General features: G+C 41.3%; 1 protein-coding gene across 1 annotated transcript in view; it reads left to right on the top strand.

Moving 5' to 3' along the window:
• The window catches only part of POU2F1 (POU class 2 homeobox 1), a 99,753-nt gene that overhangs the window by 69,941 nt on the left and 13,280 nt on the right, over nucleotides 1-16,532 (top strand). Inside the window, exons 3-9 of the mRNA XM_081121017.1 lie at nucleotides 247-347; nucleotides 1,237-1,290; nucleotides 3,006-3,125; nucleotides 5,055-5,243; nucleotides 6,614-6,740; nucleotides 7,751-7,845; nucleotides 13,143-13,316. Coding sequence (XP_080977143.1) covers nucleotides 247-347; nucleotides 1,237-1,290; nucleotides 3,006-3,125; nucleotides 5,055-5,243; nucleotides 6,614-6,740; nucleotides 7,751-7,845; nucleotides 13,143-13,316 — 860 coding nt within the window. The remainder of the gene's footprint in view (nucleotides 1-246; nucleotides 348-1,236; nucleotides 1,291-3,005; nucleotides 3,126-5,054; nucleotides 5,244-6,613; nucleotides 6,741-7,750; nucleotides 7,846-13,142; nucleotides 13,317-16,532) is intronic.

Here is a 16,532-nt window from a genome sequence, read left to right as displayed (position 1 = left end):
ATTAGTACCTGTGTTTTTGTTGCTGTTTCCTAAGCTCCCCATGTGCATGGGCCCTTGTCCTGCAGCCCCCTTTAGGAGAGAAGTCATTTCGTGCACCTCCCCCTCCTCCCTCATCTCCTCCGCAGAGGGACTTGGAAAAGCACTTATACAAGACAGAGACTGGTAAACGTTGGTAACTGAAGTCTAGTGCTTCATTTCAGTTGAGTTTGTGTTTGTCATAGTTACATTCTTTTGCTTGCTTTCTAGGCACACAAACGAATGGTTTGGACTTTCAGAAGCAGCCCGTGCCTGTTGGAGGAGCAATCTCAACAGCCCAGGCCCAGGCTTTCTTTGGACATCTCCACCAGGTAGAATGTTCTGCTCCATTATGAGCAAGTAAAGGATGGACGCATAGATGCTGCGGCCTGGGAAGGTCTTTCAGGATGTGGGGCTTTTTAAGTTGATTAAGCCTGGTGCTAATCACATCTAATTGTGTCATTCTGAATGGCTAGTCCACATCCTGTTTAGTTAACTATAGCTATTGACCCCCCAGCTGAGAATGTGTCCATATCATGTTATTCCTCCATTGATGACGTTTGCCTGAGTTAGTTATTCCTCTCATGGTCCCAGTGGTAGTGGTTATTTTAATATAACTGTGGTTTGAATTTCTGAATATATGAAGTGCAAGTGTGAGATAGTATGACAGTCTTCGATGTGCGCTTCATAGGACAAAGTTCTTCAGCCAGCCAGGAGCTTGGAGTTAGGACTATCATATCATAAGGACTTGACAGTGTGGTGTGCATATATGTAAGGTTTTTACTCTGGTGTATACATGGAGATTTTGAAATTAGAGTGAGCAGATAATTCTGATAGTTTATGATAACAATAATGTACCTAAGTAGCTTGTTCTTACATGTTCTTTAACACAGTGTGGAAGATGAGTTAAGTTTTTAGATCTGAGTGTATGAAACAAGCAGAATATGACATGAGGAATGTCGGACACAAGTGCAGCAACCTGGTGATGCTATAATAGTGTGGGGAACACCCTCCAGAAAGCAGTGGGAGCAACATTTTCTAGTGGGAGGTGGAGGACTGTGAGCTTGTCCGCACAGTTTTAACCTCAGAAGATAAACATCCTTGTAGTCTCAGTTCTAGCTCAGTGGCACACCTGGTAGAGGCCTTTGCAGTCCTTATTGATGACAGCACTAATGATGGTGGCAGCAGTTAGGCCTAATGCCCCTGGTGACTTACCTGCAGGTCCAGCTCGCTGGAACAAGTTTACAGGCTGCTGCTCAGTCCTTAAATGTACAGGTAAGCTGGCACGTGGGCTGGTGGGGCAATTTTTCTATTTTTCCCCATCGTTTTCCAATTGCGGGTAATGAGCATGCAATAATTTTATAATAGGAAGTACTTAGGAGTAGTACCTTTTTTGTATTACTGATTCTCGTGAAGATCCAAATAGTGATAATCACTATCATTGCCACTAATGAAGATAGATTTTATACTGTGCTGCTGCTGTGAGTGACCAAAGGTGATCAAGAAAAGTTGGCTTTCAAAGTTTTATGTGTAAGTCTAGGAAAAATGTTCCTAAGTTATGCAGCTGTGGCACATCCCTAAATACCAAGCCAAATAATACCTTAAATGCCTTCTGTTTCAAACTGACTTTTGTTGGTCTTTGTCACATCTGAGAGATATACTCTGGTGCAGAGGAACCAGCCAGAATTGTGAGCCGGTCTTGGGTTTGTCTCATTCTGTGCCAGCTGGCTCTGTGACCTCTGGCAAGTCACATAACCTCCGGGGCTCGAGTATTCTGATCTGCATTGGAGAGGGGAAGTTAGAGGATTGACAAGGCTCCTCTCTGCTCCAAAATGTTCTGATTCTGAGGATTGTAAGGAACCTGTTTATAGATATTGATGGGCTTCAGACAGTCACAAATTTAAAACAAAACTTAAATCTGGCTGTATTGCTTTTACGAACCATATGGCAAAGGCCTGCCAAGTTCAAGTATTAGGCATGACTCCTTAATAATTCAGTCGACCTGCTGCTTCCTTTCGTTAGAGTATTTAGATAGATAACACAGTCAAGAGGGGACACAGTATTCTGTAAGATTGATTTTAGTGTTGCTAATGACTCAAGACCTTGCGCTGAGCATTCCATGAATCCTGGTGCAGAATATGAACCTAGTAACACATGGAAACAAGGAGGAAAAAGAAAAGGAGATGTGACCTCCCTTTCTGAGGGAGAGGAGGCGGCAAATTGCCCTGGTTGCCATGGTAAACTTTCATCCCTCTGAGAGATGTTGGCAAACAGGCGTATCTCCAGTGCCGAGTGTTTACAGTCCTGCACTAATTATCTCTCACTGACTGGCAGAATTAATCAGAGCCTCTATGTTATTTAGCCTTGCTGCAGTCCCCAAAACAGGTGGTAGGAAATATGCAAATCTATGCAGAATTTCAGTGCTCTGCATAACCAGCGTTAATTAACATAAAATGTTCTCTCAGAGCCCCTCTAGGACTGAGTTCTTTCCCTCCTGAGGGCAGCATTTCCCTCTAAGCTGCTGTGTAACTTGATGGGCGGTGCTAAATTGACAGTTCTTTAGATATCAGAGGAAGAGTTCCGAGGGCCAGGTAATCACTCTGCAGTGGTAGTAAGTCCAGACGGCCCACCAAATACATGTCAGAACTTGGGCTGGAGGCTGTAATGTAGAGGGGTGGAAAAGGCGCTCCCCCATCACTCCTCCCCAGAGGGGAGGGTTTGGGTGAATTCCATTGGTTTGTAGAGGATCGAATTATTTTTTCTTCTTAAAAATTATAATTGCAGCTTTGTTGGCATTGGAACAAAAACATCTAAAAACTTAATATGTAAAATTAGGAAAATACAAAGATTTGTAAGAAAGGAAAAGAGTAAAACCAGAAAACTCATGACTGAGTAAGTTCATGTTTTAAATAATTCTTGAAATATGGAGTTATAAGTACATTTCTTTTAATGAACGATTTGAACTCTCTTTGCCCCCCTCCCACCTTCAGTCTAAATCTAATGAAGAATCGGGGGATTCCCAGCAGCCAAGCCAGCCTTCCCAGCAGCCTTCAGTGCAGGCAGCCATCCCCCAGACCCAGCTCATGCTGGCTGGAGGGCAGATAACTGGGGTAAGTTTTCCTGGAGAATCGTGGTAGACTTTGTGTGTCATGCTGCCATCGGCTGTTCTCTGATTAGAACCCTGCTGCAGCAGCAGTAACGTGGCTGGGCCTGGCACTGTTGAGTCTTTAGGGAACTCTACACTGGAGGCAGCTCTAAAAAGGGAATTACCTTTTCTTACGTTTTCAGGGTATCTTTTCTACAATTGCAGATGCTCAGGATAAACAGGGCGTTTCTAAGCCCACGTTTCCACTGTTACTTCGTCATGCAGTAGAGTCATTGTCCTGTGGGTGAGACTCTTGCTTGATGAATAGTAGGTAACAGTTTGAGTTATGACATCACTGCAGAGCAGAAGTTAAAGAACGGAATAGTGCCTACAAAAGAAGAAAAGTTACAGTGTAATGTTCCAAAATGAAGCCTCTGGTCTGGCATTCTGGCTCTCAGTGTGCTGCCTGGGCTAATCACCATCTCCCTGTGCCTCAGTGTTCCTTCTGTTAAATGCAGATGTAAATAATGCCCATGCCACTGTATTGTGATAAAGACTAAGGGCAATAATGCATGTAAAACAAAACAGTGCTTAGAACATAGCATTCAATAAATGTCATTTATTTTTATTGGTAATAATTTGGCCTATGTGAATATATCGAGCTTTTAACTTTTTAGCTACCTTTGCTGTAAGACACCATTTAAAATAGTTTCCCAATGCTGAAAATTTCTCTATTAAATTATCTTTTTTTTGGGTGGGGAATGGTAAAGAAGAGTTATTTATTAATCAGTTCATGTCACATCAACTCACAAAATTTTTTATACCCTTCATCTCTGTTAAGTATGTTTCAGCAGTAGGAGGCTCTTTTAAGAATTGCAAAATTGTTTACAAAATCCCATTGGTAGAGATAAATGCACGTTTCTATATGTATGAAACCTCTATAAACATACCTTGAAAGAAATTGAGTTTTGAATCGCTTGATTTGGATTCCGTCTCTAGGGCACAGGCAGGTCATTCCTGACCCTTTGGGGGGGGTATGCCACTAAGGGCCATGCTTGCTCCTCAGAATATTTTATTACGGCACGCCTTCTTGTTTGAAGAGTATCAACGAAAGGAAGGAAGAGCACACTGTTTTAAGTGTGCTTGAAATAAGTTGCATTGTGAAAGCAAGTTAAAGCCTGCTCTAAATACATTTCCCATGTTACTAGTTGAGTTTTACTTTGGGTGACGAGTGTCTACAATAGTAAGGGACACTTGGGATTCCAGGTTAATGTGGCTGGAGCTTCTATTAAACCTGAGCATAAAGAATTATTTGCATGTAGAGAGAGGGACTGTCACCACCTGTTTCACAGAGATAACGTGTCGGAAAGGGGATGTAAAGTTGCACAGACCCACTGCTTTCAATAACAGAAAGACTCTTGGGGGCGGGGGGCTGTAGGGAGACTGGAAAAGAAACAAATGGAGCTCATATTCTTGAGTCATATCTTCAGCCATAGTGGAAATGATGGAGTATGGCAGGATTCATGCTAATGGGGAGCAGCTAGGCCTTATCAGCCCTTCCCATGGTCAGATCCAGCATCCTTGGTTCTCATTCATATGACTAATCACTTGCTTTTCTGTTGAGTATAAATTTCTTTTCATGCCTGTCAGCCTAGATTCGTGTGTGTTTTTTTACTTCTTGCTAACTAGTTAATTACTTTTTTGCTTGAACCCTAGGGCCCTGGACAAGCTTGAACAATTTAAGTCCAAAGTGAGGTCCACCATTTTCTTTAAAATGTTCTGCCAGTAATGGTGGCTTGATCCCTGATGAACATTTTAGCCTCATGCTAAATGAGCATGTGAAGTTGGTAGCTAAAGTCTAATACCACTTGAGTTACCTACTTCAGAGCATTTGGCTTGAATTAGGGGCCCTTCTCCTTCAATCCTTTCCAATGTTTGTCCTAATTTTGTTTAGCTTACTTTGACGCCAGCCCAGCAACAGTTGCTCCTGCAGCAGGCACAGGCACAGGCACAGCTGCTGGCCGCTGCGGTGCAGCAGCATTCCGCCAGCCAACAGCACAACGCTGCTGGGGCCACCATCTCAGCCTCCGCCGCCACGCCCATGACGCAGATCCCCCTGTCTCAGCCCATACAGATTGCACAGGTGAGTGAGTATCTCTCACAGCTGGGGCAGGGAGAGGAACAGTCTCGGAGCCAAGGCAGGGAGAGGAACAGCCTCGGAGCCAGGGCAGGACGTGAGCAATAGAACAGCAGCTTTTCTTTTATAGGAAATTCACTTTCTGATTGTTAGTGGAGACCTTACAGGCTGAGGAGCCCTAGATCAGTGAGGTAAGTGGTAGCCTTCCTTACCACTGAACTACAAGTAATACATTTGTTTGCTTATTTGAGTTATTGTAAACACCTAAGTGATTATTTGAATAACTGACTATTTGTATTAAGTGACAATTCTTGAATAATTAGCTGGCATATTTCTGAAGCAGGGGATTACTGTATTTTAATTAGCCAATTACTGCAGGCCTGGGTCCTGTCCCGTGCCTGCAGTGAGTGTTGCCATCCATGTGGGAGTCAGCGAGTCATCTGCTGCAGCGTGATGAGCTTTGGGCAGAACTGTGTTAGAATGTTGTTTGGTTTCGTTTTTCACATTTTGGGACCAAGTATCCAGAGATAGTAAAAATGTATTTAAGAGGCATAGCCAATACAACCAAGGAGGAAAGGTAAATGAAATCCTTCGTCTCAATGACAGGAAGAGAGAGTAAGTAGTCACGGCAGTGAAATCTGTGAAGAGTTGTTAGGAGTCTAGTGCTGGACAGTTGTGTTCTTCCCCCCAGAGAGGCCTTGGTATGGACTTAAATGGGAGCTGGAGTTTGACTAGACAGTAAAAAGAATCAACTGTAGGAGTAAGGAATAGATGTCAGACTAACCTTTATGACTATTATATACAATCTTTATCAAGATAACGTTTTTATTTTGACCACTTTCTTCATCACCAAATAAATGTTGTTAGTGCCTAAGATGGGAGACCCTACGTTGACATTATTTTAATAAGATAAGTGAAAGCATATTGAAAATGATAATTCCTAGGCCAATGTAAAGTGATATTGATATGTTGTCAATCAGATTTTTATATGGATAACTTTTAAAAATGTTTTACGGTGATTTCTCAGTTGAGTTCAATAAGCTGATGCCAAATTTCATAAATCATTATAGATTTTTAAATTTGTTTATGCAAATTCATATAGCACTCTCAGTTTTTACTTCAGAGAAACATCAGTCAACTAACTATTGAAGATTAGGCTTATTGTAAGTCATGACACCACATCTGCCAACAAAAACAGTCCTGCAGTTTCTTCTCCAGTTTTGTGGGTGCACACAGAGCACGCCGTTTGCACGTGCGTGAGTGGAAAGTGTTGACTCTGCCTTATTGGGTTAGGACAGAACACCTCATCTGAGAACCTTAAAATTAAGCAAGCTTTTATCCCAGTCTCCAACCACATTTTAATTCTAATGTTTTAGGATCTGCAGCAACTACAGCAACTTCAGCAGCAGAATCTCAACCTGCAACAGTTTGTGCTGGTACATCCGACCACCAACCTGCAGCCAACACAGTTCATCATCTCACAGACGCCCCAGGGCCAGCAGGGTGAGCCCCACTCATAGCCTGTCCACTTACAGGGCACGCAGCCCTGAAACTTTACATTAGAACAATGTTTTCATTAAATCTTAATGACCTTTAAACTCAATATTCAGGTTAAGAAAAATATTTTTTCATGCATTCCATAATATTGAAGGTTGTCCTTCCCTGCCATTCATCTCTCATCACCAGTGAGGAACCAAAAGTTTCGCCAAAAGTCTAAATGAACTCCCTTGATGTGCTGAACATAAATTAGATAAATTGCTTCTGGTGCTTTGGGTAGTTTTTTGTGGGAGGGTATTCAAAGAACGTGGGTTGAGCACTGAAGTATATGCTTCTAACAATCATTTGGTTTCTTTTAAAGTTTGAGAAGGAGAGGATGTTTTATTAGAAGGTGTGCACAGTTTGTGAGTGATAAAAACCATCTTCATTGCTTTTTATTGTATCAATAATAAAAGTTTATCACGTTTGTGAAGCTGGTTAATCGAATCAGTGCAGAGGCTGTCAGGTATCAGGAAGACTTCAGCCCACTACTGCTTCTCTACGGTTCCTCATCATTGCTGTTTCTTAGCCTTTTTTCTTGACCATTTCCCCCAGAACCTTTGTTGTGTAAATACCTGTTCCACTTAAAGGATAGTCTGCTGCCCTCAAGACCTAGGTAATTCTCTGGTTGTTTGTGAGGATTCTGGGTGAGATCGAGCTCTTCAGAATGTCAAGCTGCTTCCGTTTAGACTGTTTCTTCACTTCCATCCATTTCACCCTAGAGTAAAGAATTGGCCAGTCGGAGGGTTATTCAGGCTACACTAAAGACACATCACTCTCAGTTTCATGTTTCATATCTTCTTGCCTAAGTCATACTAGCAATATTGAACTTTAGGCAAATAAGACATTAAGAGTTTTAAGACCAATAAGAGTACCAGGGGTTCAGTTGGAAATTTTCACTTCACTGTCTTATTCTTTTTCACCATGTGTTCAAAGTAGTCCTGATGTTCCTGGCTTAATGTGTTGTGTTTTAACAGGTCTCCTGCAAGCGCAAAATCTTTTAACGCAACTACCTCAGCAAAGCCAAGCCAACCTCCTACAGTCGCAGCCAAGCATCACCCTCACCTCCCAGGTCAGCTTTCTCCCATGGGGGGTGCTTCCTCTTGTCCTGTTGTTTTAAGGGACTTTTGGACTTCGTTGAATTACACACACACACACACACACACCATCCTAATTAAAATAATTCTAGTATTCAAAAACTGACCAGAAGTTCAAAGCTGGGCTTATCAACTTGATAAAGCAACACTACCAAATTGATATAGTTCTTGAAAATCTTCAAGGAGTCCCTTTTTCATGTATGCTCATAAAGAATTACAGTGTTAGTGGTACGTGAGTGATGAGTTCCAGCTGTGTGACCTCCCTCCCCCACCGCTGCACTAGAGGTTGCCACTTGAACTAGAGGCCTGGTGCCTCAGTGAGAACCCGAGTTGCCCTCGGCCCTTTCTCAGGAGCTGCAGAGTGTCTCTTACCCCTGTGTTTTCTCTCCTCTCAACTTTCAGGTGTTGCGTTAGCTCATTTCTACCAGAGTATAGCTCTAAAAAAAAGCACCAGTCTAGGCACCGAGAGGTGGGAGCATTAGACCAGTTCTCCTTCTTATCTAGCTTATCTAGTGACTGAGTGTGTCATTTCCTCATCTGTAAATTAGATGACGTTCTGAACTGCTGACCCGGGAGCCCATTCCACCACTGGCTCTGTCTGTAGTTATAAAAGTTTTCACACATTACCAGATTTGACAAAAATTCAACATCTGTTTATGATAAAAACTCTTGCAAACTAGGAATAGAAGGTAACTTTCTTAACCTGGTAAAAGGCATCTACCAAAAACCCAGCATCATAAAGATGACTGCTTCCTGCTCAGCATTGTACTGAGGGCTCTAGCAGTACAAATAAGACAAGAAAAAGAAATAAAGAACACAGATTAGAAAGATGAAATGAAACTGTCTTGATTGGTAAATGGCATGATTGCCTATGTAGAAAATCCTAAGGAAGCCACAAAAAGCTGCTGGAATTAATAGGTGATTTTAGCAAGTATGTAGGATACAAAGTTGATATACAAAAAAATCTGTGTACTCACAATGATCATTTGGAAGTTGAAATTAAGAAAAAAATATTTATAGTACCTAGGGATAAGTTTAACAAACATTTGTAAGACCTTTACATTGAAAACTACAAGATATTGCTGAATGAAATTAAAGAAGACCTAAATTAATGGAGAGCCCTAATGTTTTCATGAATCAGAAGGCTTGATTTTTTAAAATGTGAGTTCTCTCCAGATTGATCTATAGATTCCACTTGATTCCATCACTACGCAGCCTGCTTTCTTTTAGAAATTCACATGCCGTTTCTAACTAACATTTATATGGAACTGTGGAGGACCTAGACTAGCCAGGCAAATTTGAAAAGTAAGAAAGTTGAACGGCTACTTGATGTCAAGAATTATTATAAACTACAGTAATGAGGACTGTGTGATACTGACATGTGGATAGAAATGGAACAGAGTGAAGGTCCAGTGGACCCACACATCTGTGGCCAACTGATTGTCCATGAGGGTGCAGAGGTTTCTGTGGGAAGAGAAAAGTCTCAACAAGCGGTGCTGGAACCGTTGGCCATGCTTAGTGAAGACAGACCTTGATCTTGGTTCTCATGCTGTACGAAGGTGAATTTGAAGTAGGTTGTGGACGTAAACTTCTAGAGGTAAACTGAGCGACAATCTTTGTGTTCTTGGGTACAGTAATGATTTCATAAATGGGACTAAAGAGCACTAACCATCAAAGAAAAAAATTGATAAATTTTGTAAAAAGTAAAAACTTCTGTTAAAAAAATAAAAATAAAAACCACAGGCTGGAAGAAAATATTGTTAAAACTTATAGCTGATAAAAGACTTGTTCCAAGACTATATAAAGAATTCAGTATATATACAACTTGGTAATAAGATAACCTGATGTTTTAAGAAGGGAGGGTATGCAAAATATTTGAAGATACTTCACTAGAGAAGGTATGTGAGTGCCCAGGAAGCATATGAAAAGGTGCCCCAAATCATTAGTCACAAGGGAATGTTTATGTGACTACCCACCAGAACGGGCAGGATTAAAAAGACTGTGGCCGTACCCAGGGTGGCGAGAAGGTAAAGCAACTAGAGCTTTCGTACAGCTAGTGGGGTTGCAAATGGCACAGACACTTTGGGAAATGGCTTGGCAGTTTCTTATCAAGTCATTTGTCTCCACACAAACTCTGTATATGAATGTTCGTAGCACTTTTATTCAGTTACTCCAGACTGGAAACAACCGAGATGTCCATCAGCTGGTGAATAGATAGTGTATCCTTGGCATAGCCACGTGGTGGGTGTTACTCAGCTGTAGCAAGCAGTGTGCTCTGACGCAGTCAGCACCACATATGACTTTCAACAGCACTAAATAAGTGCAGGAAGCCAGACGTGAAAGACGCCTGCTGGATGCTTCCGTTTGTATGACAGACCCTGTGAGCAGTTGCCAGGGCTGGGCGTGGGCGGACAGCACAGAGGGCGCGGGAACTTTGCGGTGTGGAAATATCCCGAATCTCACTTGTGGCAACAGTTCATGGTTGTCAAAACACTTCAGACTGCACATTTAAACAGTGCATTTTATTGTCAGTATGCTGAGTATAAAAATAACCACCCCTCCTAAGGAGACCCAAGCAATTCTTAGTCTTTATTATTTGAGAGCAGAGCTACTTCTAGCCTGGAGATGGAGTAACAGTCTGACAGTTGAGACTGGGAAGTGTGCAGCCATGTAGATGTCTGGTGTAGTTGGTGCTGTTTTGGGCTCCTCCCCAATGGCCAGGTTAAAAATTACTAGTGTCACCGCATCAGAGATGAGCACTCTTGTCCTCACTGAAGCAGGGTAATCGAGAGGCACTCACCTGCTGCAGGCCTGCGGAGTCCTATTGTGTAATTTTCTGGGCTAGTTCAGTTGGACAGAGCATGTTACTAATGAGGTCCAAGCAAGGGGTATGTGACCCATTTCAGCTACAGGAGGAAAACTCCCAGCCACAGACATGGTGTGTAATCCTGGGCTATGATCTCTCACCTGGGCGACTAGTCACAGGAAGGATCAGCTGAGCAATGGCGATGCAGTCGGGCAGCACCTTTCACTAGTGATACTCAGAAGGGTGCCTCCTTAGGGCGTGTGTTTCCACAATAAGAATATTTTATACTTTCTTCTACAAAAAAGATTATACTCTCATGTCTCCAAATAAACTTTAGATGGATTTCAGTAATTAAACATTTTAAAATGCATAGAAGAAGCTTACCAGTATATTAAAATAAATTTTGTCCAAGTTAGAGATATGTGAAAGTTTTTTCAGATTTGAAGCAACAAATGATATTAGAAAGGAAAGAAGTTCACCTTTTTTTCTTTCCTTTGATAATTTAAAACTTAGGTATATTGAAAAATAAAAGGAAGAAAGCAGATAGGAGAAATTTGCATCCATACAATAGAATTAACCGGTGACACTGGAGGAGCCTTTCGGATGAGGACCCCACTAGTACTGCACAGAAAGGGGCTCAGATGCACAGCAATTCACAGCACAGGAGACAGATAATTCACAGTGGGAAACGCTGACTTGGTATAATGAGAGAAAGAGAGTTAGGACAACAGTGAAGTACCATTTATTTCCTGAATTAGTAAAGCATTTTGAAAACTGCTAACAGATCGTGGGAAGAGGTTGGATGGTAAGAACTGACATGCTGCTATGGATCAGAGGCAGTGACATTGTCTTTGCCTGCCTTTTATCCTGTTACAGAAAGGGCTTCATAAGTTTATCTCAAAGAACTAATTCCAGAGGTGGAAAAAGAACTGCATGCACAGAGCTGTTCATTGTGGTGTTGCCTGTGTTAGTGAAAACAAATAAGGGTCTGGCAATGAAGAAATTGTTAAATTATGATCATATTGCCTTGGCCAGCCTTTGAAAATGATAATAGGGAGACTGAAAAACCATAGGGATAAAAGTTAAAACATGATGTTAAGTGGGAAAAGCAGAGTGTAAAATTATGTGTACTTTAATTACAGTTAAGATTAAAAACATTGCACTACCTGGTATCTCAGTGGTTAGAGCGTCAGCCTGCAGACTGAAGGGTTGAGGATTCAGGTCCGGTCAAGGGGCACGTGCAGGAGGCAACCAATCTGTGTCTCTTTCACATTGATGTTTCTCTTTCTCTCTCTCCCCCTTCCACTCTCTCTAAAAAATCAACAGAAAAAAATATCCTGCGGTACAGATTAACAAAAATAAACAACAAAAAACAACATAGATCCATAGGACTGTACACTTGAAACCTATATAATTTTTTTGTCCTCACCTGAGGGTATGCTTATTGATTTTTGAGAGCGAGCGAGGGAGGGAGAGAGAGAGAAATATCAGTGGTTGCCTCACGTACGTGCTTCTACCGGGGATGGAACCTGCAACCTTTTGGTGAACAGGGATGATGCTCCAACCAACTAAGCCACCTGGCCAGGGTGAAACCTATATAATCTTATTAACCAGTGTCACCCCAATAAAGTCAATAAAAAAATAAAAAATGTAGATCTGAGGGAAGGAGTAAACCTGAAGGTGGTAGGTAAGTTAGATATGTGTAGCTGTGCTGTATGTCAGTCACACCTCAATTAAAACAACACTCTGCTGCTTTGATTTTGTGCCTTGTGGTCCCTTCCGATGTCTAAATCGTATTATAAAATTACTCCAATCAGTGGAGTATTTGCCTTGTCATTGAAAATTTGAAAAGTACTCCTACTTTGTGGGAAACATTTACAGATGATACAAACTGAGTGCAACAAATTAAAAACAGGGTAACAGGAAAAGATGTCGGTCTGCGGAGGAAAATGTGAACAGGTGCACACAGAGGATGCTATTGCAGTAAGTTAGTTAAACTGTCGGTGGCTTACTTTCCCCCTTAAGATATTTCTAATAATCTTATAATAATATTTTTATAATATTATGTCACAAGTTGGAGATAAGATAGTGATGAACAAGATAGATATAGTCCCTGCTGTTTTGAAACTTGTAGTTTAAGTGGTATGTTTATGAAATAGATTCTAAAAAATGAAGACTGATCTATTAAAAGGCATAAAATACATGTATTCAGACCATTTGAAAACCTGAATATACTGGGTTTCATTTTTAGGTAGTCAACTTCTTTTCATATATTTACATTTTAACCTTCCCTGTGATTATATGTACATGATTTCACACTCCGCTCTTCTCGATGAACATTGCGTGATACAGGGTCTTCAGTCCTCCACCAATACAGCTGTGTCCGTAGGTGGTTTACTTGCTGCACAGTCCAGTTGCAACCTAAACACCTTTTGTGTGTCTGTTCTTCTCCTTCCCCTCTAACAGCCAGCAACCCCAACACGCACAATAGCAGCAACCCCAATTCAGACACTTCCACAGAACCAGGCAACACCAAAGCGAATCGACACTCCCAGCTTGGAGGAGCCCAGTGACCTTGAGGAGCTTGAACAGTTTGCCAAGACTTTCAAACAAAGACGAATCAAACTTGGATTCACTCAGGTAGACGAGCCCACCCGGAACTTGGATTTCCCTCCTCGGCTTGCTTTATGTGTCTGTTAGTTTTCCTGCATTTAGAAGATTAGACCATTGTATAGATTTGGTTATAAACTTAGGATTTTGTGTTAGGTCTCTGAAATTATAATTATACCAATAGTGGTGAGGAATTAAAAGATTATGTTAGGGGATGATATGACTATACTGAGGGTTTTGTAAGTTGAAGAACATCTGGTTCTAGACCTTAGTGCTACGTATGTGAGGTAGAGAGAGCCAAGATTGCAAGGTCTCTCACAGTAGCTGAAAGGGGGCAGTTTGAAACTTATTTGAAATAGTTTTGGGGAGAGAGGGCGGGTGGAGTCACGTGCTCATAGAAACACACACACACACACGCAGGAAGCCCAAACCGAAACTAATAAGAATCTGTCCAAGATAAAAAATCCAAATTAATTTTTTTAATGTCATGTACCAAGACTTTTAGAGAGAAGATGGTTTAAATAGGATCTCCGTATATAGCCACTGACTTACTCCTCTTTGCTTAGCCCGTCACAAGTGACATTCCTGAAGCAGGAGAAGGCAAAACTGAATGACATTTATGTAAAATGATAGAAGATCATTAGATAAAAAAAATGACTGAGGTGTAGACTGGATATTTTCTTTCCAGAGAACATGGTTACTGTCTGAAATCTAAGCCGCCCCTGAAGCACCCCGTCGACTTATGCTGGAAGCACAGTAATGCACCACCTGCTCAGGCAGCTCTGACACCAGGGGATGCCCCTGCATGTGCTCTGAGGTTTTTATGGACAGACTTGTAGTCCTTTTATTTCTTTGGTAGTTGATTTTTGCTCAAAAAGCAAATTATATATTAGGAACATAAAATGATTTTTTAAATAACTATGATGTTAGAGATAATGCAGTTATGTATTTGTGAGGATTTTCAGTTGTGAGGAAACAAGTTACAATTAAGAAAGATTGAAACATCTAACGATCTGGCTGTTCTTAAAAAGAAAGCACAAGGTGCAGCTAGATTGAGCGGAGCACGTTAATGAGCTTAAATAAGTGTCAGGTTGGCCTAGTCCTCAGTGCTTCAGCTTTAAGCGGTTAGCACAGCATACCCTTAGGTTCCCTAGGAGACTGTTGCCTAAGTGATATGCCAAGGATGTTAAGGCTTTTAAAAATCTTTAACTTTTACCCAGATAGTGGTTTGCCTTTCTGTGGCATTTGACCCAACATATTGCCTGTGTGTGTGCGTGTGTGTGTGTCTTTTATATTAAAGAGCTTCCCTGTGGTCTGGTGTTGTGCTTTATGGTTTTAGCTTATTATTTGGCACAACTGTTCCTGATTTTTCAGAATGACTCTGACATAGCAGTGGCTGCATTTCACAGACCTGACTACATGGATTGAAGCACGTTATTGGTGCAGGATGGGAAACAGCCTTTGTGTTTAAGTCATGTATCTCAGTTGCAGTTATTCAAAGGCTGCTTTGTATCCAGTTTATTTATATACACAGCACTCAAGTTATTAGTTGATTCAGAAAAGTCCCTATTCTCTGAGCAAATCTCCATGCTATTAGTTTTCTGAGTATGTCACTGGTTATGAAAGGGTTACTGTAGATGTCATTACATAATTAGGAGGCCATGGTGTTAACACTTTCCTCACATGTGACACGTTCATTGTTTCCTAATCCCAATCTTTGTTCCTTTTTCCTTTTGCTTTTAGAAAAAATATCAAAGGGTATAATATAGTTCAGATTATGTACAAGTCAAATGCTTCAAACATTTACTGCTGTGAGGGAGGAGGCCAGTGGGTGTGAGTTACAAAATCACTAAGCCACACTTACATTAAATTAATGAAAATTAGTATATTAACTAAGGGAGGACCTGTTGCATTTTATTCAGTCATATCATTTAAACATGAAGTAAGACTGTGTTATAAATCTCAATTAAGTACATTTGTCATTTATTGCCATAGGTTTACTTAGCTGATGGCATAGCCACCAAGTTAAGGTGGTATTTATTCTTATGATGGGATTTTTGAATAGGTATTTTAGTTTTTGTTTATTTGTCAATATTGTTACATTTCATAGATATTATAGAAGTTTGTGAAAAAATTCCTAGTGAAGTATGCATTTACAATGTCAGAAACATTTATTGCCATCTTAACTGCTACAGCAGGCCCGATAGGCAAAGAATTGCAAGGTTGGGTTGGCCCCAGTTCTCTAGAAGGCTGTAATCTAAGCAGATAAAGTGACCAAGACATGCATATGTGCTACACACAAGCCTAGTGTAGTGTTTTACGTAGAGTGGGCACTTAGTGAATATTTGTGATTGACTAAATATTACAGAGATGTCAACCCAGATAGGCATCCGATTTAGCATTTGTGCCCATGCACCATCCCAGTTCTTTCAGTTTTGCTGTAACTGGACAGAAATCAGTAAGCAGTCACTTCTGTTCTGGAGATGTATGTCCAGAGACATCAGTGACAGTTTCAGTGTATTTGTGCCCTCAGGGAGGACAGCCAGTATCCATGTGTGACTGGCTGCTGAGCAACAAGGTGGCTGGTGGAGCTGAGGAACTAGAGTTTTGATTTACTTGATTTGAATTAATAGCCACACCTGGCGGCTCTCCTGTGGGAAGGCTGAGGTCACAGATTAGTTGAAGATCTGGTGTTCTCAATGCCTCATTTCATCTTTCAGTTCCAGTGTTTCTCCTCTGTTAAACTTTGTATCAGAAGTTGCTTACCATAAGAAAGTGAAGTTAAAAAATATCCTTTCCTTTCCCCAACTACTACCTAACGCAGGTGCGAATAAACAGTGTAGTGTCCAAAAGATGGATTGTAGGGCATCCAGAGGACTGGGACAGTCCGCGTTCACAGTAAGTGTTGCCAGGAGCTGGGCCTGGGCTGTCCCTAGGGTCCCACGGTAGAATGAGATCTGCAGTACTTCCCAGAAATGTCTTTTTGCCTTGTCACTAAACTAGTGGAAACAAGAGGGTGAATCATTCAAACTCTCGGAGCTCCCTTACCCGTATAAAAAATAACTCTGACAACGTGGCTTTTCCCAGCTTGAACAGAGCGATTCGGCTGGAAGGAGAGCACTGTGTATACTGAGAGGTACAGGCTTGCAAGAAAGATGTCTGTGAGGTATATTCAGGGCGTCATTGTTCTATGCTGTAAGGTACCAAGTTTCAGTGCCCACGAGGTTTGACTAAATGGGTCAAACC

The sequence above is a fragment of the Miniopterus schreibersii genome (assembly GCF_964146895.1).
Source record: "Miniopterus schreibersii genome assembly, chromosome: 19".
Lineage (NCBI taxonomy): Eukaryota > Metazoa > Chordata > Mammalia > Chiroptera > Miniopteridae > Miniopterus > Miniopterus schreibersii.
Note: the sequence above shows the minus strand (reverse complement) of the source record. Positions and strands in the feature narration are given on the sequence as shown.